The following is a 27582-nucleotide window of genomic DNA, read 5'->3' as shown; positions in this document are numbered from 1 at the left end:
GCTTCGCTAAAAAGGGCAGCACATTCTCCTCAGTTATTTTAAGACCCTGAGTGTTGGTCCGCTAACCAGGCGGCGGTACATTAGGTAGAAGGTCGTTGAAGGCTGGTTTACACCATGTTCATTATAATTTAAAGGTACTGCCCATGCGTATGGAGCCCCTTTCGCTTCCGCTTATGCCATCCACATAAGAGACACGTAATCCACCGAAAGAGTACTTTACCCAGCAACAAACAAAGCAAGAAACAAAGTCAGTTCTATAAAAATACATTTATTTTCATGCTGGTTAATGATCATTAAATAACCAACAGCCTCTATACATACACTGCAAGCTATTTGTCTCTCCTCAAAGACTCATTTACCCTCAAAGCTCTGATGTCAAAATGCAAATTCTCCTTTCTTGTCTTCCTATATTTCATCAGTAACGTTTGGGAGAATGAGATAATATATATGTAGATTACTTCCTAATTCTTACTAGCATGCTTGAATTTGTATTGAAAGGTTAGGAGAAACTATATACCCGTCACAAGTTACTTTCATCTTGAGCTTAAATGCAGAGAGCTTTTAGCGAGGAATTCAAAACCTTAATTAAATACTGATCAGTCACCACAATTCATTAAAATATTGTTTGTGACCTACAATGCCTCCGTCACGCAATAAACGTTTCCTTTTGCGTGACGTCAGAAGGAGACAAGACCGGTCACGCAATGTCGATTCATAAGTTAACAATTTTAAAAAAATTCTCCTTCCATTCTTAACTTCCATATTGTACTAACTTATTGGTTATATTCACAGAATAATCCGCTTTCATTTTTGATGTAAAAAAATCACTTTTCGTTAACATTGTTTAATTGCTAAACATATTCCAGTTTTAGATAAACAAAAAAAAGTACAAAAGGAAACAGAGTTACAAAATACCGTCAAAGTTAAAAGAAACGGCTTAGTTAATAAGCAAATTATTAATATGAAAAATTTAAATTTAATACATTTTCATTAAACAGAAAAACTTCAACAAAACACTGAGAAATAAAAAAACAAAAAAAATTAGAATACTGCACAACAAAAAAATTAAATTCTGTCAAATAAATCAAGTTACAATAGTTCATGCAATGGAGAAATCTAACTCATTTCTGTTACAGATTTACTGCAATGCACTACAAGAAAGACTTGGTTACCTATAAATTGCTCATAAAAATAATCAATGGAATAAGTGTGAGATAAAACAGTTGACAAATATGTAACCTAATATGCACCTTGTTTCCCACTTTGCTACAATCAATCCAGCAAGCCTTTTAATTAGAGCACACATCACCGGTGGTGTTAACAGTCGCACCACAGCCCCTCGCCAGTAAATGCAGACACCCTCCCCCCCCCCCTCCCCCCGGTTTGGCCTTTCTGCTTTTCGCTACATAAACTCCTCAAAGGAGTAGCTTGTTTTACCAATACATTGGCTATTTAGTCATTCACAATATTAGGACGTACTATTCACAAGATAAACTTGTAAGTATCTATAAATGTAGTATCTAAATTGTAATTAATTGCACCTAACGAGACCATTTTATATATAACTAATTACCCAAGACTCCCGTTTTATACTTCAGCGATTTTTCAGTCGATTTTCTTTTATACAATATACTTTTGGTAAATACTTGTTCCTAAACTTTAAAGGCCGCCAGTGGCCTTCTCTATAATATATATTAGATTAAATGACATCTTTTTCACGTCCTTCGCATGAAACGAAGCAGACCAAATCATGAGGTACTACCGTTCAATTATGTGACAGAACGGTCCAACGGTGATTTTATATTTCAATGGTTGAAAACACTTTTTGATTTCAAAATAACCTAAAAGAGCGAACGACGAATCAGGAGAACTCTGCAAGAAAACCAAACTTATTGTTCACGGAAAAAAATGATAGAACTTGCAGATCAATGTTCTGCCACTATACAGGCCCAGTTAGTTGCATAAGACAATCAGATTTGACAACGAATTTGGATGAATCAGACAAAATTAATTTCGAGCTGAGTGGCCAGAAATTGTCAGGCCATCTTCGATATAAACCAATCAGAAAACCTGTTCAACAACCCCTCCCCCTCCCCCCAACCTCCGCCCCAACCCCGACCACAGTAAGCTACCAACTAACAGAGGTACTTAACGGTGAGTGAATTTTTCACGTAATTTACACCACCTTCAGAAAGTCAAGGTTGAGATTTTCAGGGATGGTGAGGGATTCTAAAGACACTGCTGAAGGAGTGAAGGGCAGTGTGAAGGGATACATATAAGCTGTATCATTCATCAGGTACATAGGCTCTGTCTTGTTATGTCCTCGATCCACCACGGCACGGATTACAGATGAAGGTACTCTAGCCTCGTATTCATTAGCTGGTGTGTACATTGACAGAATCTTTTGAACCTGAAATGTAAATAACATCCGAACTTAGCACCTTTCATTTACCATATAGAAAATGAACGTTAGTTTTTTGTGAGCGTAAATTTCCGCAACATTATTTAAGTGGAGCGTAAATTTCCAAGACCTTAATTTCATTCCAAATAGTGGATACTGGACACATATAGAAACTAGAAAATAACAAACCCTCCATTTTCTATGCACTATTTTTTAGTCTTTTTCAGTATAAAAGCCTTTTAAACATTTGTCATCTGCAATATTTTCAGTTTATTCTTGCTATTATTTATTCTTGATATCTCAAGAAACATCAAAAATCGCGGTTTTTTTTTTCATTTTAAAATTTTGCCCCGTCCCTCGTGTTAAATTCCTTTATTCTAAAGAACTTTTCCCTCCAAGTCGCGTTAATTTTAAAGACCTTTATTTACGGGAGCGTTAATTTCCTATAATAAGGTACAGCGTAAGAAGGTAAAGTGACTGAATTTGATTGGCTTTAAAGCTTAGCATTTTTATTTATTTTTTGCTAAAAATCCTTAAGATTACCGATAACCCGAAGCCACATTTCCGTTCCAGGATTTTCGAAACATATCGAATGATCACTAAATATCTCTAAGAGTCCCCCGAAGATTGCAGAAAATCACCCGATGTGTTGATCACTTTGCCCTGAATGTTTATTTTTGGCTTTAATAAAAGATGACCTCCAAATTGTAAGCCAAAAAGCTTTAAAAATCCAAAAAAGTCTTACCTGCAGCGTGTTAAGAGAACTGCAGACCTCGCAAATCGCATCCACGTCTTCCAGCGTCTTCTTGTTGACCTGGAGTAATTGTGTCGCTTGTATGACGTTCTCCAAGGCTTCCACGATACCGCTGCCCTCCAGCTGATTCAAGCGGACCCAGTCTTCTAGCTGACTAAGGTTAAATCTGTTACAAAACAAAATACAAAACCTCAGTTGTAGGGCTGGTTTTACGTTCTTTCTAATAATCCACTTCTCTTTAAGGGGGTGGGGGGGGGGGGGGGGTATAGCTGAATTTGAATGAAATTTTTTAAAGATTTAAAGAAGGGAATGAAGAAAGAAACACCACCAGACGGTGTTATGATAAGTTGGTTGTCCTGTTGTTGTTGTTCCGGCTTTTCACTTCGAAAAGACTGGAGAATATCGGATGTCGGCGTGCCCTACTCATAACAGACAGTTGACCCCCACGTAAGAGCACTCCAGGTTGTCACCGATTTTTAACTAAAAATTTCTTATTTTAAATCACATTAAATCTTCAATATTTCATATTTCTCTCCCCCCCGCCAAAAAAAAAAAAAAAATAAAAATTACCCTACCTTAACGTAAATTCTAATATATGTTAAGAGAGTTAACTATTACTGGTCACCTGATCTGCATTCCTCTGGACCAGTGGCACATGTCTTTCCTTAACAGCAGATTGTTCATCATGTTCGCGCCAATATAATAAAACAGCTGAAATAGTGAGCAGAGAGAAATTACAGTTGAACCGCTCTGTACAACCCCCCCCCCAAAATACCACTAACAACAACAACAACAACCGGCACATGTTTATTTACTTCGGTTTACACAGATTTTAGTACAGGAGTTAAAGGGCCTAAAAACCCTAGTAAATTTCCACCCATAATAGCTATGTGAGCTACTCGAATTAGCTGGCTGTTCTGTTGCTTTGAAGGAAAAAAGGTCGAAATATATTTAGAAATAAACACAAACAAACAAAGAAACATGGGTACAGAGAAGAAAACAACAACAATAGTAAAATTAAAGGTGTTGAATAAGGTGTCACTCTTGTCTCTACGAGAAGAGAGTAGGTGGGGTTGTATGATTGAATTGCAACATTTTGCTTGTCAAATTGCTGTAGTCGGAACCCTCTCGCAGGTGACCACGACTGCTTTAAAGCCCAGGGGGGGGGGGGGGTACTCCGGGGGTACTCCCTCAAGTCACCCAAACAAATACTTGCCAAATTTTACAACCTAAAAATCCCGGAATCGAAAATTTCAACCCAAAAATCCTTCGATCATCCCCGTCATTAACAAGCCGGAGTACCCCCCCCCCCCCGGGCTTTAAAGGCTGATGGTTTGAAAGTGTCTGTTGTTTTTAACATCCGCTAAGCGACAACACTCACGTGTTCCGCCCTCACAACAGGCGCCAACTGGGTAACGAGACGCCTTACAATCCTGATGTGACCTTAGACTTTGTTCTTACATGAGGACATTTTATTTCTCATGTTCGATGTTCGCGAGTGACTACTGGTTCATCGTGATATTGTTGGTATTCAGCGACGTGGAAATTGCATTGGACGCACTGAAATATTCTCAGATTACTAGACGTGTTCTTTAATAAAGCGTTGTTGGGTTTACAGATGCATAACTTCACTGTGATCTGACTTCTTCTGTATGCGACAACATTGGTTTGACATTTTGCTTGACTGTATTTTTTAATACGCCTGTCAATCAGCTTACTGCTGAAAAGAAATGTACAACCAAACACGATACTGACAACAACTATAATACCAACAACGACAACATAAACAACGACAAAAATCAAACAAGCAAGAAACAAATTAAACCGGTCTAACCTGTCTGAAAACTTGTTTGATAATTTCAGGATCCACACAATGAGCGTTGAGTATAGCAAGGAAATTTGACAGCTGAAAAACAAAGTTACACACTAAATCTACGTCCACACACTTACTTGTTTAAGAAGTCATTAAAATGAGCATCTGTACAACTGCGCCATGATACCCGTACCAGTAACAATCGGAAAAGCTTTGATTATTTCAAGACAAATTTTTATTGTTTTGCTTTTGCTGAGCCAATCAAGACCAAGTTTATCTGAGACTACAACAACAACTTTACTTTATTTGCACCCTATACATTCAATAAAATTAACAATACAATAACAAAAAAAAATAAAGTACAGTGCATGGCTGCCCAGAATAACCACGATTGGCTAACAAGATTGGGCAGCCATACTTAGTTTTTATTACAATAATTTATAAAAAGGTCAGGTATACTTAACATTTACATAGCAAACTACACAACACACAAACACACAAAAACAAAACTAAGTAGGCTTAAAGAAAAATTAACTAATCACGTGCACACGTGCAAAGTACACGTGCGGCCTTCTGATTGGCTGAAAATTTTTGAAAATCGACAAGATGTCAATTAATTCAAGACTTAACCAAGAGGACACGCTAGGCCGCGTTTTCTCTAAATACAGAGACCTTTTTTCTGGTGAAATAACTCACCATTTTCGTGATGGACTTGACTGTGATGTCGGCGTGAGCTTTACTTCGACCACCAAATGGTTTGGAACTCGATACGCCGGGAATTGATTCGTACTCAAGCATTCCAGGAACTGCAATCACAATTAGCACAATCATACACAGAAGGTTTCTCAATTTTACCACTCCCGTCGTCCTTTCGAGGTAGGGAAACTTTATGCCCTCATTAAGAAACATGTTTGCTTTCTCAGCCTACACACACTTTTTTCTAAAATAACATATTTTTTTACGAATATCGAGGCTGAAATTTGCGAAATTTTAAGAATATTTTAAGAATAAACCCAAGGCTAAGATTTTGAAAAAAAATATAATATAATTTTTTGTGTTGAAAATTGATTTGTAAATACAATACAAATATATATTTTCATCTAAACAGTTTCGACTCTCTACATAGCAAAGCTAGTATGTTTGATGCTAATAACATTTCTTTCTGCACGAAGTTGTACGCCAAACACTTGTTACTGAAACCCGAATACATTTTAAAAAGGAAATTTATGTCATACGCTTTAATCTGAGAATATTCACAAGAAAATTTTTAGCTTAAAATCGGCAGAAAAATTAGAATATTCAGCCGGAAAACAATATTCTTTAATACAGAGAAAAAAGAGTGAGTCGTAAAGCTCAGGAAAGGCAAATCGTAATAAGATGACCTTCCAATACATTGTAAGAGAACTATCCTACCTATCATGTGCTGAACAGCTTCCCAAATGCACTTCACCAAATCCTGATAGATGTGTATGGCCAGGTCGCTAAGCACTTGACGATAATCCGTCAGGTCAAAGTTCTTTAGACAATGCTCATTTTGTTCTGGAGTGTTGTGCACTTGAAAAGCCTGGGAATAAGAAACATATCACTTTGTTTTAACGCAAGCGCCAATCTGTCTTTCTGCTGCACTTTATAGGGTAGTGCCTGACAAACAAAACCAAGACAAGAATGCAAGGATTATCATTCTATGTTAGGTTGACAAACCCCACACTGCAAAACAGTCGGGTTTGAGAACGCGCGCGGTCTTGGAACGAAAGATCACGAGCGTGTGTCGCGCGCGCGATGTTCAACGCTTTCTGCGCTTCACACCTTTCGATAAGCGATTTAAGATAATAAATCCGATGGTTTTGCAGTCTGGACAAACCAGTATTCGCTTTAGCGTTTTTTTCTAATTATAGGCTTTCTTTTGTGCGTCTAAAGTGTTTTGCATTTGACTTTAACAGCTGACACCAAGTTTACACAATAATCATACACTGCTCAAAAATTGCAAAATACGGTACTGCAAATCGCCCTTTGTCTGTGTCAGGATTTGTTACTTGTGCAAAGCACTGAGAAACCGCCTTTAAATTAATACTTCGGATATTTGGCAAATGTTTTGTATATTTAACTTTCTTACAGTAAAGTGACAAGTAAAACTAGGAATGAAGTGTACCAACAACATAAACCACAAGCCCGTACAGAAAGTGACCAAAGATAGTAATAAATTCCCACCGGGAGCCCCCACTCCCAAACGCCCCAGGTTGGGATAAGATATGAGAAGAGGCGAGCCCGGAGGCGGAAAATGTTTGTGCGAAATATTCTTGACGCACTACATCTTTAGCCTGGAAACACCGCTGAAAGTATACGGTAACCTTAAAACGAGCAAAAAAGAAAACACTGTTCAGGACCGCAGCAGGCCAAAGAACATTCACATACAGAGCCGTAAACCTATGGAACAGCCTTGATATTAAAATCAAAAACGCTAAATCTCTGTACTCTTTTAAATCATAGCTTAGGGATCAACTTCTTTTAAACTTTTAACCATTATTTTATTTAGTTTTCAATTTTATTTGTAAATATTAGTGTTAAGTAGATTTATTTTTTATTGTAAATAGTTTCTGAAAAGCCCTATGGGGAGATTACTATTAAAGTTGTTATTCTTATTCTTAACACTGACGTAAGGTTTTACGGTTTACACGATGTATTTTCAACGAGGCAAACTAGACGAAAACAAACAGGAAGATCTGTGGCACACTAACATCTTTGATGTAATCCTTCATACTACTCCAGTGTTTAATGAGCGATGCGGACAGTCCGTCTTCATCAGGCCTTCTTATCAACCACTGGTTAGTCACAAGAGTTTTCAGTGAGCAGGAAGTGAGAATGAATGAGAATAGACAGAAGTTAGAGATTTAAAGGCACAACACACCACGAATGAATATGAGAATGACGTGCAAAAAGAAACCACAAAAATCCGTCGGTATTGGTGAAACTGTTTTACTTGGAAACAGGTTTTAACAGTACAATCGGGCGGTTGGGGTGGAGAGAAGGGAGAGATGGAGGGGAAAAGGACCAGTTTTGCAAATACCGTTTTTTCCTGGATTTAAAGCCGACCTCGAATAAATGCATGAAGTTTACATGAACACCCAAACTCTACCCCCCCCCCCCCCACAACAGAACGACAACATAACGTGATTAATTAATCAATTACACCATGTTTATCTAAAATTATCCTTTAAATTCTCACATTTTAATTAATAAGCATTTAGCAGTCTACTTATTATTCAACTTTCAACGCTTTGCATATCAACATATCATTCAACTGAAGATGACAGAGGTTTCTGCCGAAACATGTTATGAAAAAAAATAAAATGAAATAAAACTGATGAAACACAATGTGCCATTGATCAGGACTGTGGCTGTGTGGCTGGTGATATTTTGCTCGGCTATACCATGACTTACCCTATCTCCACTGTACTGCTTCATGTCATGAAGAAGTCGTGAGGTGTTTGCAAGCCAGAAAGCCAAAATATCCAAGTTATTGGGATTTTTCTGTTGACGAAAAGCAGATATCATGTAAGTAACCTTGTTACAACCATGAAGATTGTGGCATTAAAATAGTGTGCTGGCTTGCATTGTACTACTTTGAATTTTTTTTCCATTTTTGGGGGGCTTGTCTGACTGGAACAGTAATATACAAGACTAATTCAAAACAGATCACCAGCTAAAATTTGTAAATAATTTGAATTGACGAATGGGTCTAAAAACACGCAACATAAATACTTTAAGGAAAGCACTGATAGTCGTTCGTCCGTTCACCCGCTAACTGATGGCAGAAATAATCTTCAGGACTCCTAAGAAAATCTTGTTTAAAGTTATAAGGAGCTATTGTCTGTAAATCAAAGAGTAACCATGGAATTCAATAACAGAAAGCTTTGCTAATTTAACTTTCGGCGGTGGGGAGTATTTGAAGAAGAACTTGAAAAGGGGAAGTTCTCCTGTGATCTGCGATCGACTGTGTCCACTGTAGACCAAAAATAAGTATAAAATGAAATCCTCTTTAGAATCTAGTCTTCAATACAAATTTCTGTATGGTTAGCCCACTGACCTTGACTACTTTCCTGATGCTGTTAATGCTATTGGTCAACAAGCTCTGCATGCGCCTGTCATCATTCACGTGATCAGCATGCCTGATGCACATGAACAAGATGTGCGCAGGGAGGCCTGGGATAGCGTCCGCCATGGACTTGGGGTTCATGTCAGTAATGAGGTACTTGATAACTTTATCTTCATCCTCTCCTGAGAATTCGATCATGCCACGAATCTTTTGTTGTCTTAACTGTGGCGGCAGGGGAAGAAGATCCTACAGCAGCAAACAAAGCAAACGGGGCCTTTTTTTCTTTCTTTTTCATTCAAATGCAGATTACATATGAGTGTAGTTTCAATTCATTATTGCCTAACGCATTTTCATTAATTTAACGGATAAATGAAAGAGCTTGCAAAAGACAAGCTCCCAGTGGTTTTATAGCGTTCGTAACACAATCGCAAATGTAATCGTGTCGAATTTCGCTGGTGTTTCAATAGGCCATTTCCGAGTTACCCTTTGCCTCTGTTTCAAAACGAGTCTACGTGGGAAACCATTCATATGAAAATGAGTTTCACCTTCAGGTCCTTTTTCATGCAAATCAAACTTATTTTCATTTGAACGGTTTCGCACGTAAACTAGTTTTGAAACAGAGGCAAAGGGGAACTCGGAAATGGCCTATTTTCTTCTGGATTTTTCCATTTCCAACTGTGTATTACAGTAAGGGCCTCAAAAGTGGGGAAACCTCTTAATACATTCACGTTTTTCCGTGCAGATTTAATTCAATCAGAAGTCAACTGCAAGCTGTCTTTGGATTCTGATTGGATAATGACTGCACGAAAGAATAAAAATTAATTGCAACACGTTTAAGTTGTTCCTTGCTGTAAGTTGTGACTGAAAAAGGAGTAAAATCGCACTCTGTTTAGTTCATTCACCTCATACAGTTGCCACTCTGTATAAACCCTTAGCAGTGCATGATGGCCCATATTTTCTTTGCTTAAGTAGATTTACAACAGGCTATCGGTGTCATACTCAGAATCTTTTGTTTCTGATATAGCTAAGACTTTATTACCCAAGCTCAGTGAACACTTCATTTTCATAACTACCGTTATGTCAGTGATAACACATGACAAAAATAGCAGATCTATGTAAGTATTAAAGTACTCTACCCCTTCCTTGAGCGCAGCGTGAGAAGACTTCCTTAGCAGTCCCGCGTGTCTCATAACCTAAGAGAAACAAACACCCGAAGTTAAGTGCTCAATGTGTGCACCCTTACAGCGCAAAACATAAACCAAAGTAACGGCAAACTGAAAGGGAAAAGTTCTTATCGGGCTGGAGATGTTGTGCACAGCGGGAAGAGTAAAATTACCGTTGGTATTATTATTTTTTTTAATATATTTTTTTATTTTTTTTTTTTTTTTTTTTTTTTTTATAATTTTTTTTTTTTTTTTTTTTTTTTTTTTTTTTATAATTTTTTTTTTTTTTTTTTTTTTTTTTTGTCCCCAATTATCTCTTTATCTAATACATTAACTTAAAAAAATTTATGTATGTGTATGTGTATGTGTTTTGATTAGTAAACAAGTTCACCGGTAATAAACATCTCCCTTGTAACTTTTACATGAGGGACTTGCGTAACTGATTACACAACAAATCCAAAAGCTAAACCATTCCTTTTACTCACCAATTTTCCTGCTTTTGGCTCTTGACCAGTCAAGAAACTCTGTGCTCTTCTCTTCTGTTCAATTTCACCTACAAACCAAAACAAGATGGGTAAATTAGAAAGGATTAACTTACTTAGTTTTATACAAAAATGATAGAAAGTTTACTGAGGAGACAAATTTTGATCCTTGTGCTTGTGCTTGCGGCAAGCACAAAGAACAAGGATCAAAATTTGTCCTTTTTGCGTGATTGCGCTTATGCTTGCGCTTGTGTTTGCGTCGCTAGTGTAAACCAGGCTTAAGGTCTGCTGGACGTCAAGCATTTCTGTTGCTAGTAGTTTAAGGTGCATGTAAGCTTGAGAAAGTAAAAATACCGTAATTATTCGATTAAGCGCCCAACCTTGAATAAGGGCGGTCACACTTTTATGCTTCCTGCTGTAATGCATTAGGATTTTTGCAAAGTACTCGCAGAATAGAGCCAAGAGAAAGTAGCAGTTTACGCTATAGTTAGCATACCTTTCATTGACTGAGCTCTTCCTCGGTACGGAGTCAGAGCGGTAACACCTTTCTTGTATTCCTCCAACTCTGCCTCAAGTTTTTCAACTTGCTCACGAAGCTCCTGAAAAACACAAGTTTGTTCATGTATTAAAGAAGAGCAAAAGACGGTCTGAAAAAACCCCTGCCCAGCCCCTCACACACCAAGCCACTCGTTAAGCATCCGTTACACGAAGCATTTCGTTAAACATTTGACTTACCACATTCTCTGTTACCAATCGACCGACTTCTTTATTGAAGTTTCCATCCATTGATGACAATGATGAGCCACGTCCCTACAATAAAATGAATGATAGCTACATTTTTCCAAACTATAATTTAAAATAATTTTTCATTAAGGTAATTCCTTAGTAATGCATTGCGCATCCCGTGCTGCGCATAATTTTACACGTGATTGGCGCGCGTACATAAAAAAATGGCGGCTTTTTTCTATACGGCTTGGCTGGCGAGAAAGATAAATCGTCGTTTTCTCGTAAACAAGTAACGGACCTATCATATTTTCCTCTTTTTCTGAGTCTAGCAATCACCTTCTTTCTATAAAATAAATATAAACAAAATTTCTAAAATATAAAATAAATAATTAACGGAAAAGTGAACTTAGCCCCCAGTACTCGTGATAATATAATTGTGACCTTAAGATCACTGCATGGCAGGAACAAGTTAAATCAGCGTTGATTGCCACTGCATGCCTTATTAATCACGAAACATTTATAAAATTGTTCGTTTAAGTTGGCGTGGTTCATCCATAGTTATATTTCGCGTTCTACTCTCTCACTATTTTTTCTGCTCTCGCGAAACGTGAAGTGAACAGTTCAAATAATAACGTTTCCAAAAGCTGATATTGTAAGGAATTTTGGGGTACAGTATATTCAAGGTCTTCCAGCTCCTAAACGAATGCCGAGACCCCTCTTTTTTATTTCAAAAATAAAGTTCCCTAAAGATGAACAACTAATAGGCAAAGTTTGAACGAAATTCTATTGTCAGTTCTATTTCGATGGAATGACCTTTGACAAAGTTGCCTTATTAGGTGGAGGCTGCAGTATACAATAAAAAACTTACCCTTTGTAACTGCGCCTTTTCCTTCCACAACTTTTCATTCGCTGACTTCAATTCCTTTTCTTTCTGGATCAAGTCGTGAAGTTCATTCTGCAGCACATTGTTTGCTTTCTTCAAACTCTCCGCCTGCAGCACATACGCGCTCTCATCAGGATTAGTTCTTAGCAACTCTTCAACATTATGCATGTCCTTCGCTACAGACGCCATTCGAATAAGCTCCTGTCTCAAGCGATTCTTATCGTTTTCTAACTGCTCGCGATCAGCAGAGATTTCGTCCATTTTTTCATTGATCATATCCCACTCTGCTTCCTTATCGATATTTCTCTGACTGACAAGCTTTCTAAGAAGCTCCAGCTCAGATTTGATTTTCTTACTCTCCTGTTCTAGGTTTCCCTTTTCCTTCTCTAACTCTTCTTTCTCCTTGACTACCAGTTGGTACTTTTCAGATTCAATAATTTGATTTTCACTTGGTGGTTTCTGTTCTGCTGTAGTTTCTACAGTAATACTGGGTACATCTCCCTTGGGTTGAACTTGTTCAGATTCCAGTAATTTGTCCTCTAATTCGCGTATTCGTTTCTTCAATCCGCGCACAAGCTTGCTCTTTTTTATTCCAGATTCCGCGTCTTCATTTTGCTGCTGCTCCATCTCAACAGCGTCCACTAATGAGGCCTCTGCAAGAGAAAAAATGCTAATCAACATAGACAAAAACATTTTTAAAGGGACTGTGTCATGGCTGAGTGACGTTTATTTTATTTAAGTTTTGCCAAATACTCGCTATGAGACTTAAAAAATTACTTCTATGGATCAAAATGACAAAACCACAGCTTCATTGCAACCAAAGTTGTCCTTGGCATTATAATTCAAAGTTACAAGCAAACGAGATTAACTTTGAAAACTGTGGTAAAAAACCACACAGTCAGTCCAACACTATATCAAAAACCGATATCGCAATCCGTTTCAATCTTCTTCACTTTTGGCCATCCGTACCTTCTTTTGTATTTGCTGTGTCATTGAAATGCTCCTTCGCTGTTATAAGCGATTATTTTTTTCATATTTTACCGAATTTGTTGGCCATTTCCCATGCCTAAATTTCTAAGATCCGTGACACAGTTCCTTTAACAACGAGTACTTACACACCACACAAAATGTGAGAGGCACGTGTACCAGAAACACGTCCCACAGTGGCACTATGGCACGCATCTCTGCAACTTGTCCCTATACTACATTCTCTTGTGTGTGTGTACACGTTGCAATTTTGTTCCTGCTACATGTCGCTGCAACATGTTTCTTTGTGTGGCAACACCTTAAATCGTTTTACATACATCTTATAAAATTTCTTTTGGGAAAATTTTGTTACAAATCAAGCCTTTCCTTACGTTTAGCTTCTTGTTGTAAAATGTCTCCGAGTCAGTCTATTAACAGAAAATAACTAAGCTTTTGGAAAGAAAGTACGCGCCGCTGAGATTAACGATAAGCAATTTCTCCGGTAGTCACGCTACTATGGTCAGCCTTACACTAACTGGGCAAAGTTTAAGTTTCTTTAAACTGTCACTTATAAGCACAGTTTTCTCAGAACGAAGCTCGAGTTGAATCGGCAGCATGGTATGTAATGCAACTGAAATATAACTCCCCACAGCCAATCAAATGACGCTATTCATGGTGTTTCTACAAACCTGAACTACTGGCGCTTATTAAGCCATCGAAGTCTTTTTTGACCACTGGACTGAGTTTTTCAATCTCTAATTCATCTTGTAGATTTTGATAGCGCTGCTCCAGTCGGTCATAGTCTCGTAATACTCGCTGGTGATTGGTTCGTTCGGCTTCAAATTCCGCCAATATCTGCTGTCTTTGAGCGTCAAGACTTTGGTTGATGATCTCTGAAGGAAAAAGAAAAATATCAATTGAAAGTGAATACATACATAAGCATATTGGTAAATACAATTACAGTGGAACTCTGTCTTACGGCCACCTCGTTCATACGACCGGCACGTTATTACGGTCACTTTTTTTGTCCTGGCGAAACGCCCATACATTTCCTTAAACCCCATTAATGCGGCCACCCGTAAATACGGCCAACGGCCACAATCTGAAATCCCAACCTGCATAATCCTTTAGAATTTTACCCCATCAATACGGCCACTCGAACCAAATACCCACTTTTTAATCCGGTGATGTTCATTTTCCCATCATATTGTATATGTGTTGTTTGAATCTTTATTAGTTTTTAATTACTGTATATCTGCAGTCGGGATGTTTATTAATGAACAGTTGCTTTAGAAGTGCAATTTTTACGTCATTTGGAGTAGATCTCGGGAGTAGACCAGTCAGGAAATTTGACCCTACCCCGTTAATACGACCAAAATTTCACTGGCCCGTTGGTGACCGTATTAAAGGATTTTCGCTGTACGAACAAGTGAGTTTGTTTCATTGATCATATCCCACTCTGGCTTCCTCGAAGTATCGATGGGTATCGGCAAAACAAAACTGTTGGAGGTAGCCTGCAAAATGTCACCAAAAAAAACACTCTGTGTAAGGTCGATTGATTTGTCCTTTTTCTCTACCTTTCAGAGATATCTAATTTATTCAGTTACAAATGAGTTAAGTACTAACCGTCTCTGAGAGAAACTTCTCTTTCATTTATTGCCTTGGCTTCAGCAAGCTCTTCTGTTTTCTTTGCCAGTTCTTCTTTTAACTTCGTGTTCATCTGCGAGAAATGGTTAAAAACGAATTCAAATAATTGATAAATTTTAAAACGGTTTTAGCGTTGGCTGCAAAAAGTTGTTTGTTTCATGATAAGTTATGATAATCAATTTCTGTCTATACAGCTGTTTAACCACAGGAAACCTAAGCTCACACATAGAGTCTTGCTATTAATAAATTGCGTAAAATTACATTTACAAATAGGTTGGTATGGAAAGCAACGGCTTTGCTTTAGGCAGTATAAATGGGATGCTTTGAGAAAAAACGTTGATTTATCCTGTTGCTGTGTTTTTGCAGTTTCTCGAGGTAGTTTGAGCTGATTTTGGTGAGTTATCGTAAATGAGGTTTCCACTGCTAAGAGAATCCAAGTTACGTTCGCTTTCCATTATAGTGAGCTTGGGCCCCCTGTGATTTTCCTGTGGTCCAACCCTGCTATGTTAGTGTGACGCGTGACAAGCAAAAAATGTCACATGTTTAACCCTTCATGTCAAAGAGTAACCAACATCTTTTTTCTCCTAACAACATCAATACATTGTCAACAGACAGGTGTTGAGAATACGGAAAATCATTAACTTGAAAAATGTTGATATACCAAAATCCAATAAATTCTCAAAACTGGCATTAAAAGAAGTTCACGGTTACTAGTAATGAGAATTAAGAAAATGAGATAACCAAACCTCTTGCAGTTCTTCTTTCTCAGTCTTGGCTTGTTCTTTTGTTTCATCTTTCTCTATGATGGCCGTGTTAAGTTCCTCACGCAGTTCTTTGATCTCAAGTTCTAACTCCAGCATCTTGGCCTGTGTGGATTCAAACTGACCTTTCCATTGCTTCGCTTGATCCAGTTCTTTTCGAGTGGCTTGAAGTTCTCGCCCGGCAGCCATCGCTTGTTCTTTTTCTTTGACCTAGAATGAGGAATACAAAGCAGTGAATTTTGATCCATAACTGTTGCAAACTATAATGTATAAATCTAATCTGTACAGAAGGCTACACGAAAAATGCAAAGCAAGAATGATTGCGCTTCCTAGTTTTATAGGCTGAAACGGTTCATCAGAGAATTTTGCAAAAGAAAGGCTGCTAAATCACTATTTGACGGCAGACATACGGTTAAAATGGGCTTAAAAACAAATTATTTAGAACTACCTGTTCATCAAGACGTTGCTGTAAGTGTATGATCTTGTTCTCCATACCAACATTCAACTTCTTGTAATGCTCCACAGAGCGCGCTTCGATCTACAAAACAAAAACAAGAACAGAAATGAAAAAGCTACTAACACAGAAGAAAGGTGTTCACGAACACGTGTAGAAAAAACGTCCACATGTCTCGCCAATGATGCAAGAATAACAACATGCACAAGAACACGAACTTCACTTTCATTTTGCTCAATTCCGTCGGTTGCCATGCGGTTGGTAATTATACTACATAAAGCCCTGACCAAACGGCTTGCAACGCAAGTAGATGCAAGTTGAAAACTTGCGTCCACTTGCGTCTCCGTTTGGCCAGGACTTGCGTGCACTTGCGTTCACTTTGATTGAGATCAAATGTGCACTTAAGTTAACGCAATTTTATCACCGTTTGGCTACCCATCGCAAGTCAGCGCATTTTTTGCAGCTTACTTCAAATACTGAATTGCACCTCGTAGCATTTTAAATGACGTTTTGCAAACTTGCGTGCACTTGCGAATTAACATGCGGGTTCGTTTGGCCAAAAAACGAAAATGTCCTGCGCAGCGTTAATTTAAATGAACACATTGGATTAAATGTAAAGTTTAACGCTGGAAAGTTCAATGTAAAATACTAAACGTTTCGGCAGTGCTGCCTTCATCAGTAGTAGTAGTAGTAAAAAAATGTCGTAGCTCACGCTCACGTATGCGAAAATAAACGATGGAAATTCAAATTAAAATAATTTGGGAGCTCGCGCGTGTGATGATCCAAAGTCAAGGTACGAATGACTATCTGTTTCTTTGTAATGAATTGATGTTTCAATGCGGTTACCACGCGGAACCATGTAGATGTCCAGGAACGGGAGCTTGTCGGCTGAGACAGACCACGTGTAGTCATCACATCCATCCAAATGTAAAACATCGATTCCGTATAGTCAGTTCCTACGGCTGCGAAAGATCTGCAGTGACGATGATGATTTTCAGCACGAGACATCTAACATGGAAAGGCATTTTGCGGCACGTGGCTACCCACAAGACGTAATAACCAGAGCACGCGTACGAGCGGAAGCAAAACGAAGAGAAGATCTACTCGCATCCACCGCCGGGAACGAGACTGCCGTCGACCGCCCACCTCTGGTTATCACGTATCATCCCAAGAACGTCGATGTTTGCAACATCATACAGCGGAACTTTTCAATCTTACGCGATGACCAAAGCACTAGCGCCATTTACAACAAGCCGCCGCTAAAGGCCTTTCGTCGTGCAAAAAATCTTAAAGATTTACTAGTACATTCTAGCCTACCGTCAGATCCCCAGATTCAAGTGGGTACTTACAAATGCAACCGACGCGAATGCCGAACCTGTCCTTTTGTAAACTCCAGTGACAGAATAAGAACTCACAATGGACATATCAGGATCTCGGGCCATTATACGTGCATCACAAGTCAACTTGTTTATTGCATTTCATGCCGTAAATGCCCCGGGATGGTCTACATTGGAGAGACAGGCCGTCGGCTCGGAGATCGCTTCAGAGAGCACCGTTTAGACGTCATACGGAAGAGAGTTGAGCTGCCGGTACCTGATCATTTTACGAAACCAGGCCACAACCTAAACGACATGATGGTCGCAGTGATAAGAGCAAACCTGGCTGATCAAGCAAAGAGAAGACGTGAGGAAATGCGAGTCATCTTCAATTTCAAGACGCTGGCACCAAGCGGGCTAAACCAAGACTTTAGCTTTGCTTAAGTAACTCGTATGCGAGCTTTGCCCGCGCGCGCTTCCATCACACGCGCGAGCTCCCAAATTATTTTAATTTGAATTTCCATCGTTTATTTTCGCATACGTGAGCGTGAGCTACGACATTTTTTTACTACTACTACTACTGATGAAGGCAGCACTGCCGAAACGTTTAGTATTTTACATTGAACTTTCCAGCGTTAAACTTTACATTTAATCCAATGGGTTCGTTTGGCCACCCAACGCAAGTCTGTACGCAAGTTGAACTTGCGTCCACTTGCGTTACCGTTTGGCCTGTGCTTAACATGTACGACCGGCGGACAAGACACGTTTCAAGAAAACGAATCCGGAGTGAAAGACACTCTAAAGTACCTTGAGTTGCTTTAGTTCTCGCCTGGCAATCATCCTCCGCACACACGACTGAAGGTAAATGATCGTCTTCTTGTAATTCCTGTACTTCTTTCTCGCTCTGTATTTTCGCCAACAGCGTTGAATGATCTTTGTTTTAGCTTCATACAACAGGCGCATTCGCAGCCTCCTGGCGAACATGCCACGAGTGAAGCATTGGATTGTAACCACAGCCGACCGAATGGACGTGAATTCTTTGCGGCAGACATAACCACGATAGTAGCGCTGGATTGTAATGGCGGCCTTCTTTTCTCGCAAGTCTTGAGCAAGTCTAAGATTGAAATAAATCATGAAGATCTCTGTGTTAGTTAGAGTGGTTAGGAATTTACAAAGTTGCTACTGCAGCTAAAATAATATAATAAGAACTTAATAAATGTGTCAACAATCATTCTAGCTCACTGTACAGTTTGCTATTGGGGGACATCTCCTTACACCAACCTAATACGAAACCCTCAAAAATCCTAAGCCGCTGTTGATTCAAATTATATGAGATGTTTTTTATCTGCATTCCCAGAAAAAGTTAATCTGCCTGAAGGCCTAACTCTGCCCTAAGCATTATAAGCAGACAATTAACCGAGTAATTGCCTTCCTGAATGCCTTTCCTGTAGGAGTAACAACTGATACTTTTGAAAAATTCTCCTGCATGTGCCCGAAAAGTTTCTTATTATTATCATTTTAGTCAGAAACCGAAAGTTACGTCAGCAATGACGTCATAATAATACGTCATGTCGCTAAGCAAGCACTCTGACGAAAATCGCGGGAAAATTCTGTTGCCTCGCCTCCTGTCCTTTAAATCAAAACAACAAACACCAACGCGCGACCGACAAAAAGGTCCTCACAACAAATTAACATCACAAGGTAAGTGAATACAAACCTTCTTGCAAGATAACCTCGTACCCAAGCCTGAATGAGGATCGCAGACTGCCTCATCCTCAGGTAGAGGCGGTGCTCTCTCCAACATCGGAAATTCTTCTGAATCATTATACAACTGTCGCGAAGCTTGTCCGCTCTTAGTTTCTCCAGATATGCGACCTACAATTAAAACATCTAATTAATAACAATCTTGGAGATAAAAATCAGCAGACAGTTTACGCAACAACCCCCACTATATAAGAACGAATCTATTTTAAAGTGGTCTATTGTGTCCAAGGAAATGTTGCTGATGGTAAGATCAACAAATACTGGGGCAATAGCTATTGACATTGGATGTCATTATGGTCTATAGCTTGTCTATAGCTTTTAATTAAGGTTCACATTGTAGGTTTTATTTACCTGACCAGCACGGAAGAAGATCTTGGTTTTACCCATCTGAAACTTGTCAGGGTCCTAAACCAAAGAGAAACAACAACTTTAGAAACACAACAATGTTATATGCTGATGTTCCCAGTTGTAAGCTCTAAATAACATTCCAGCAAGTACCCACCCTCTAAAAAGCGCCGCCCTTGATTTTCTTCTTCCTTACACTGTTGCGCGCCGTACGTGTTAACGTTTCTCAAAATGCACACCCAAAAAATACAAAAGCGCCTGCTGCGGTAGCCTGCCACGCAGTCGTTTTTAAGAGCGATCGTGTTTCACTGGGTGAGGAGTAAAACACGATCGCCCTAAGGACTGTGTAGAAAGCTACTGCTACGCAGGCTAAAGCGGATACATTGGGCAAACCATAAATTTAATCCATAGCCTGTTCAGATGTAGGTTCCCACGTGAGGCTACACTGTATTCATAGAACGCCCTTCCTTGAAAAAAATATTAAACATAAAATGTATCTATAAACCATGTATCAATTAATACCTTAATGAAAGTTTTTAATATCAACTCTATCGTGGAGCGAGGCTTTCTTCTGTTAATGGCTTCAAACTTGAGCAGCATGCAGTAACGACTAAAGAACTCGTCATATCTCCACCTAGAGGGGTACCCTGCGGCGCTGATTCGTACAGTTTCCAGTACTCCGCACGCTCTGAGCTGCTGGATGGTTCTCTGAGGGTTGAACGCAAAAGGTGCTTTGCGGTCGTTTGGTTTGATGCAGCGAATGTAATGCGGAACGGTGCTGTTTAGAGTGGCCATAAGCTTGGAAAGAGATTCACGAAACTGCATGGAAAGAAGAAAAACATAGTTAGGGCAAGGCAAAAGTTCTTCACAAGCGATTCTCTGTCCAACGATTACAATACCCAGCCCTTAAGAACCGGTGTCAAGGAAATCCCCCCCCCCCCCCCTCTCCCGGCCCCCACCTACATTTATTCTAGGTGCAACCCCTTTTGTTCAGACCAAAATTTCAACTATAACGCGTCTTTGTACATGTATTACAGATCATAAGACATTGCTTCTAAAACATAGTAAGACTACAATATTTGGTTACTTGTAAACAGCAAATTCCATCATTTATAACAGCCACTTTTACCACGATATAGCAAACGTGAACATAGGTATTGCAGAGTTTAAATTGCCATGTTTTTAAAAACAGAAAAAGTAAAAATGACATACAATAAAAAAAAATGGTCAAAAATACATTCAAAAGTGCACAAATTATATATTTTCTTACCCCGGATTTATCATAAGTTTCTTGTAGCAGAGTTCAATGTTGATCAGTTCATCAGTTCTCAAAGAGAGAATACTTAATTTTACATTTGGAAGAGATGTTGGTAGAAGGTGAACAGTCAGTGGTATCATCAAAAGAGTTATTACGCACAAACCTCTGATCCAACGCTTCGCTTGGATTTAGCGACATTTTTACCAGATCTGGAGGCTGCTCTCTTACGAGGCATTAGATGAGCTTCATTCTCAGTAAACAAGTCTCCAACCATCTCATACTGCAACACAACAAAATCCGTCGTCGTAATGTTGGGACAAGTCAAGAAGATTTGTAGATTTTACGGTCACTTACTAGTTGTAGAAAGAAACATGTTGCTTCCAGAACCAATACAACCTGGCTTCCGCGTTCGTCAGCGATTACTTTTTTGCCTCTAGTTCTTATTCATTATTTTACTATACACTGTCTGGTTTCTACGCAGCAAACACGCAACCAGCACAAAATTGTAAGCAAGACACAATTGAGTTCAGTTTTTATCATTATTTGCATGGTTTAAAAAACTCTCTGATTAGCTAAACTCTAAGCACGAAGAAGGTCAACACTTGGATTACACCTTATACTTTTAAACATCTTAAACGTTATTTTTTTTAAACAGTGATCGTATTTAGTGCATGTCTTTATTCTTTATTTTGCAGAATTACTATTAATAATTCAAAATTTAAAGTTGCTGTACTTTTATATTTCACATTTTCCATGTTAATGCGTTGAAGTAAGAATAAGAAAAGTTAAATAAAGTAAGATTTATGAACAATACTCCAGTAATGTGCAAATTTTATTTTAGTCGATCATCAGAGGTTATACTCTATTAAATCTTTCGTTTAATAGTTTAATGAAAACTGCAGTTAACCTTGTAATTAACAAGCAGAACCTCGTTTACTTACATCATGTTTGCAATCAATAACTTGAGCCACGAGTTCAAACTGTATAAGGAACAAACAAGGTTTAGGCAAATCTGGCTTCAGGACAGTTTTATGCATTGTTTAGGACGTGCGTTTTAGGATTTCCAGTTAGTCTGTTCCAGCCGTTCAGTTTGCTGGTCTGTAGCACGAAAAAAATGGGCGAGTAGGAAAACCCAAACCCCTCGTATATAAGGCCTGCAACGAACGCCTGAAATATTTTAATTACACTCTGCAAACACACAGGGGACTGGCTGAGTTTGCGCCTAGAGGTGCCCCTCTAAATATATGCGATACTTTGTATCTTTTTCAGAGAGAGACCTCTTCAAGTCCACTGTTGCTGAGAGTTTTGACTAGTATATTTTTCTTGTCCACTGTTTGCTAAATGTGTTTTGTTTATGACGTAAATTTGTTCCAGGGAGCAGGGAAAGCCTAGTGGCGAGAGCGCTTGCATGTCACCAATGTGGCCGGGGTGCGATTCTTGGACCCGGCGTTATATCTGGGTTGAGTTTGTTCTTTGGTTCATGTTCTTGCTCTTAGGGTTTTACTCTGGGTTAATGAAACATCATTTAAATTAAATGTGATGAATTTAGTCACAAGTTATTATGTTTTACTGTTGAATGATGGCTGATAACCGATTCAAGCTAGGAATATTGCGTTGTTTGCTAATGACTCTTGAAATTAAAGAAGTTTAAATATTGACCTGCAATTGGTTTATTTATGAATTTTTCTGTGTTAGCGGTTCAGCCAAGAATTTATAAACTTACAAAAGTTGCAGATGAATGGAAATTCATTCAAATGTACTGGTGCCTAATGCAAAACTAATAAATATTATATCTCTACAGCAAAACAGCTAAACTAAAAATGAAAAAAAAGTTGTACAAAGATCGCTTCCGGAGTTTATCCCTTATGCCAAGATAAATAAAAACCAGGCTTAAACAAGAAGTTCCTCTATAAAAGGGATGGCACCTCCCACATTTCACACTTCTCGGGCGCAAAATGCAAATTTGTACTCTTTGCATTCGTGGCACGTTGTGGTGCCGAGGCAAATTTCCCTTTCGTAAACGGTCGTTGCCATTTGAAATGGTCGATGCCATTATAGAATATTCTCATTAGGTTACTAAAGTAAATGGAGATATTCATCCATTCATTCGTTTGCGTGAGGTTTTCTGCAGTTTTCTGTTTCAATATTTCTTACTTCCGGGCTGAGCCAAATTTTTTACAAGTGTCGAGAACATAGCGATCTTATGGTATACCGAAGCTCGGATATTTCGTCAACTAGAAAACCAAAATAATTTTTGGAATCGCTTGACATTTCTAAACAAACATCTGATACTCTCAAAAAGTTTGAAAGATCCTTTCATGCGATTTGGTCCAAAGTATAAATGGCATCGACCGTTTCATATGGCAACGACCGTTTACGAAAGAAAAATTTGCGGTGCCGAGCATCCTTCAAGCTGAACATACTTTGAAATCTCATGAAACCAATATACCGTATTTTCTCAATTAAACGCCCCTGGCGTTTATTTCAAACTTGGTTCTGTGGATCCGGCGTTTATTTGAATGGTGCAGTATATTTAAGCAAAATATTCATTAAACAAGGGTTTTTAGTCATTATTTGTGACATGAATGTATCTTGCCATCATACCTAAAGCATATTATACCTCAAATAAATGCCGAAAAGGCTTACTGACCACTCTACCTTGGAGACCCGGCGTTTATTCGGGGCCCGGCGTTTAATCGAGAAAATACGGTATATGTTATTGACAAAAATATGAAAAATGACTTCCAACGTTTAACAGAATATTCCTAGCGAAAATGAAACACATTTTATCAGTAACAGTTGTGGAAAATACGCAGGTTGTTTGCCAGTTGTTTAAGCTTTGATGATTGACTGACAACTGGGCGTGAGAATGACCAGGCCAGTCCCCTTTTATACCGGAACTTCTTGTTTAAATATTCCTGTATATTAATATGAAATGACTGTTTTTCCAACAAATCTCACTTACCTCACTAGCTTTAAGAATGGCCAGATGTTCCTGATTAACAACATCACGGTTTTTCTCTACAAACCCAGTGACCTCATATTCCACATCATCAGCAAAGTGGTGCACAATGAAAGCTGTTTGGGACAGGCGTGGCTTGCTGAAATGCTCCTTCTTCAGATGTTGTTTGTAGAGTTTCTGGATCCACGAACTGTCAGCTCCTCTGGGCATCTGCGATTAAAAATGTAAAACAATTTCAAAAATCTACCCTTGCATTTGCAACCATGAGAAAAAATGTTCCTTTGCTTGGGATACATTTGTGTTTCTTATCTGGGTAATAAAACCTTGACATACATGTAGATTATAACCCGGTATAAATTGCCCGTTGTCTGGGTCACTGTGTTGTGCTCTTAACCAACAGATGCTGGCAGGGGAGGGGGGGGGGGAGGGAGGAGGTGTTACCCATAACTCATTGGCAGCAATCATCATCAAAACTGTAAAGAAATAATTGCTTCAACACATGTTGCCCTTCTCGCCGCAGTGCAATGTTCACAAAAAATCTGACACATGCATGTAGTACATTTTAACATTTACCAACACTAAAACGGAACAGGGGTATGTATAGTACTAGAAGTCATTATGATCATAATTTCGGCTTTTTCGATGTTTTCCAACCAAATCTGGTTGAGGCTTTCCATCCAGGAAAACCAGCAATTGAATTCTCAGTTCCTCCATGATAAAGAAACCTTTTTGCATCAGCTGTGGTATTCCCTGAGGTAGCTTTGTTAACCTTTTGGCTATTTTTTGTGGAATTGTATTGGATTTTTATACAAAGCTCTAACAGTTAAACAGTTTTGAGGTGCATCATGTGATATGGTGATAAGTAAAGAAGATTGTAATCTTTAAGCTCAGCAGTAAAGCCATAAAGATGCAACATTCATTGTCACAAAAGTGATTTGAACCCATGACCTCCTAAAAACCAGGCAGGGGTTCTATCCACTGAACTTCTAATAGCGAGACTTTAGTTTGGTGAGCAAGGCCATAGACTGGGCTTGTGTGATGCGTTCCTGTATATTGTTAGAATCAGCAAAATCAAGAGCTTACTTATTACTGTATGGTGATTAATAAATAACGATTGTTAATTTAAAGCCCACCTCCCCACACAGCAATATCGTTTCAACTCACCTTACACTCTTCATCAAGTAAGTCAAGAATTCCCAGCTTGGCTTCAATCAAGTCAATACATGGCTGGTTGTCATAAAAGTTAATGAATGACCACTCTATCTCTTCTTTTACATACTCATCTTGCTCCAGTTTGAAAACATGCTGGAAAAATTATTACACATCAAAGAAAACTTATGTTTTATTTTAAAAAAATAATATATAACAATGCTAGTATTGGAATAATATGAATGATCTTTTACAGTAGGTTGACAGTAGGCTCCTCTATGAAGATTAAAGAAATGTAAAAAATAAAAAAGTCTTGGGAAAAAAAAAAAACAATTAAAAAATGCTGATTGTCGGCTGACTGTCCACTGTGGGCCCACTGTCCACTGACGCGTTGCCGATGTTAAATACATTTCATTTGCCGTTTTATGACAATGAGTAATTACCTGTGTAAACTGCTGCTGAAGTTTTTCATTTGCATAATTGATGCAGAACTGCTCAAAACTGTTCACTTCAAATGTTTCAAACCTGAAAAAAATTGCCAGTTCTCAGTATATAGCAGTCCACTTCTGAAATGCTATTTTAAACAAAGTTCAATATTCACAATAAGGTGGCGATAACAAAAATTATTACTAAAACACCACAGTTGATTTGACCATATTTGACCACTACTGAATTACCCATTCTTGCTCACCAACCCCACAGGGTATCATTTTCGACAGAGCCAGTTGTACTTTGTGCACAATCACAAATTAAATAATAAGAATTAACAATACTTTATTCCAGAAGCGTGCTTTGGATACTGAGATGAACTAGCCATTACCAGTGCGACACACAGCATCAAGTTGGCTATAATCACAGTAACTGTAATTGTTTCCAACAAGTGAAAGTGGATTCAAACATGTCTTTGCAAAATCTATTGCTAAATATTAAAACAACCAAGAAAACACAGAAAGTGGTGCAAATTTTTCTTTGTTCCCTTGTTTGTCAAGGACCAATATCTAATAGTTCCTAAGCCAATAAGGAGAAGAATGTTTGTGGTAATTTTCTTAGTCATCATCATCATCATGAATCATCGCCCCAGTAGGCACATAAGGCTGTTAATTTTCTTAGTGCCCTAGATTTATTCCAATACAGGGAAATCTGTATGAAATGCAGTTGTTTTAGAAAATGCATAAAGCTATGTGTATGAGTACAGACCACTACACACAGTTTGGCCAAAAGGGCTACTTCAGTAAATTATTTTTTACCGTGATTCTTCAGTGGCATGGAACTAGTATATCCTACCCATAAATGTCAAGAATTCCAAGGAATGAGTTTGGTTTGAGTCCAGTAGTAAGAGAATTGTTGATACACTGAACAATCCACTTAAACAGCTGTGAATAGATGTGTTTGCAGATCGCTTCTCTTCCAGAATTGGCCTACAAGAAGGAGCATATCACAGCATGTTAATTCCATCAAGAAGAGCCACCTAGTGGAAGATCCCACTGTAAATTCCCATTTATTTTTATTTTATTTATTTTTATATTTACCTAGTTAAGTCTGCCTTTGAGTCTAGTGGCTCATTAGGCCAGTGTTTATCCCAATTTCTATAGCATTAAGTGACTAGAAGTATTTCTACTTTCCCCTAGATGAGATGCCAGTCCATTGCGGGGGTTACCCCAGCATTAAATTATTAAATAAATATGTGTACCCATTTATACACCTGGGTGGAGACAGGCACTGCCAGTAAAAGTACCTTGACCAAGAATGCAATGCAATAACCCTGACCAGGGTCAGTGAGCTCAGATCCCTTGATACTGAGTCCACCTGCCTCCCATGTTACCATTTCATAGGCAGCGGATCAGGTATGTGCTTGGCTTAGTGTCCAATGAGTCCCACCCTCACCCCCCACCCCCATGTTTCAAAGCGCTCCACCACCTCTGCATTTAAACTGGTATAATAATAATAATAATAATAATAATAATAATAATAATAATAATAATAATAATAATAATAATAATAATAGTAAGACTTTATTTAACAAGGGTAACATAGTTTACTGGTGGCCCAGTAGTTTACAATATGGCCCTCCCTAATTAATTACATATTACATACTTAACTACATATTATATAAACCTAACTACATATTATATACTTAAGTGATAAAAATGTAAACTTAATTTAATACAATGAGAACTAAAAAGTGCTGCTGATTTTAAAATGTTCTATATAAACCTAACTACATATTATATACTTAAATGATAAAAATTTAAACTTAATTTAATACAATAGGAGCTTAAAAGTGCTGCTGATTTTAAAATGTTCTAGTCCAGCATTTTGTTTTAGTAGCATCTGGTGTAGTTTTTCTGTAAACTGTTTGGGCGATGCGGCATTACGAATGGAAACGTCAACATTGTTCCAGAGGCGGGTTGTGCTGGTGTGAAAGGTCCTGCAACCTGAAATTCTTTTGTATTTAGGGAGAACTGTTGGCATCACTAAGCAATTTGAAAGGCACTGATCATGCTTACCTCTTCAGAGTTGAGTGGTTTAATTAACACTTCTTGCACAGTGACAATTTTCCGATTGCAAAGCCACTTCTTAAATTGGCTTCTGTCTATACCCAAAAGGTCAGCTGCAACTGTGAGATGATGGTCTTTGTCCTACAA

General features: G+C 38.4%; 1 protein-coding gene across 1 annotated transcript in view; it reads right to left on the bottom strand.

Annotated features, from left to right (window-relative positions):
- Nucleotides 1-248: 248 nt before the first annotated feature.
- LOC144644839 (unconventional myosin-Va-like) overlaps nucleotides 249-27582 on the bottom strand; it is a 43557-nt gene continuing 16223 nt past the window's right edge. The window contains exons 16-36 of the mRNA XM_078504392.1: nucleotides 20091-20387; nucleotides 19575-19628; nucleotides 19177-19334; nucleotides 18267-18573; nucleotides 16138-16227; nucleotides 15675-15899; nucleotides 14908-15001; nucleotides 13971-14174; nucleotides 12301-12968; nucleotides 11442-11516; nucleotides 11203-11305; nucleotides 10710-10777; nucleotides 10198-10254; nucleotides 9053-9307; nucleotides 8407-8496; nucleotides 6382-6532; nucleotides 5665-5774; nucleotides 4990-5061; nucleotides 3781-3866; nucleotides 3147-3321; nucleotides 249-2410 (exon numbers count right to left, since the gene is read on the bottom strand). Of these exons, the coding sequence (XP_078360518.1) occupies nucleotides 2177-2410; nucleotides 3147-3321; nucleotides 3781-3866; nucleotides 4990-5061; nucleotides 5665-5774; nucleotides 6382-6532; nucleotides 8407-8496; nucleotides 9053-9307; nucleotides 10198-10254; nucleotides 10710-10777; nucleotides 11203-11305; nucleotides 11442-11516; nucleotides 12301-12968; nucleotides 13971-14174; nucleotides 14908-15001; nucleotides 15675-15899; nucleotides 16138-16227; nucleotides 18267-18573; nucleotides 19177-19334; nucleotides 19575-19628; nucleotides 20091-20387 (3573 nt within the window). The 3' untranslated portion in view covers nucleotides 249-2176. The remainder of the gene's footprint in view (nucleotides 2411-3146; nucleotides 3322-3780; nucleotides 3867-4989; nucleotides 5062-5664; nucleotides 5775-6381; nucleotides 6533-8406; nucleotides 8497-9052; nucleotides 9308-10197; nucleotides 10255-10709; nucleotides 10778-11202; nucleotides 11306-11441; nucleotides 11517-12300; nucleotides 12969-13970; nucleotides 14175-14907; nucleotides 15002-15674; nucleotides 15900-16137; nucleotides 16228-18266; nucleotides 18574-19176; nucleotides 19335-19574; nucleotides 19629-20090; nucleotides 20388-27582) is intronic.

Source organism: Oculina patagonica, chromosome 2 (genome assembly GCF_052425735.1).
Source record: "Oculina patagonica isolate OP01 chromosome 2, crgOcupat, whole genome shotgun sequence".
Classification (NCBI taxonomy): Eukaryota; Metazoa; Cnidaria; class Anthozoa; order Scleractinia; family Oculinidae; genus Oculina; species Oculina patagonica.
The sequence above is the reverse complement of the archived record's forward strand: the minus strand, read 5'-3'. Positions and strand labels throughout refer to the sequence as shown.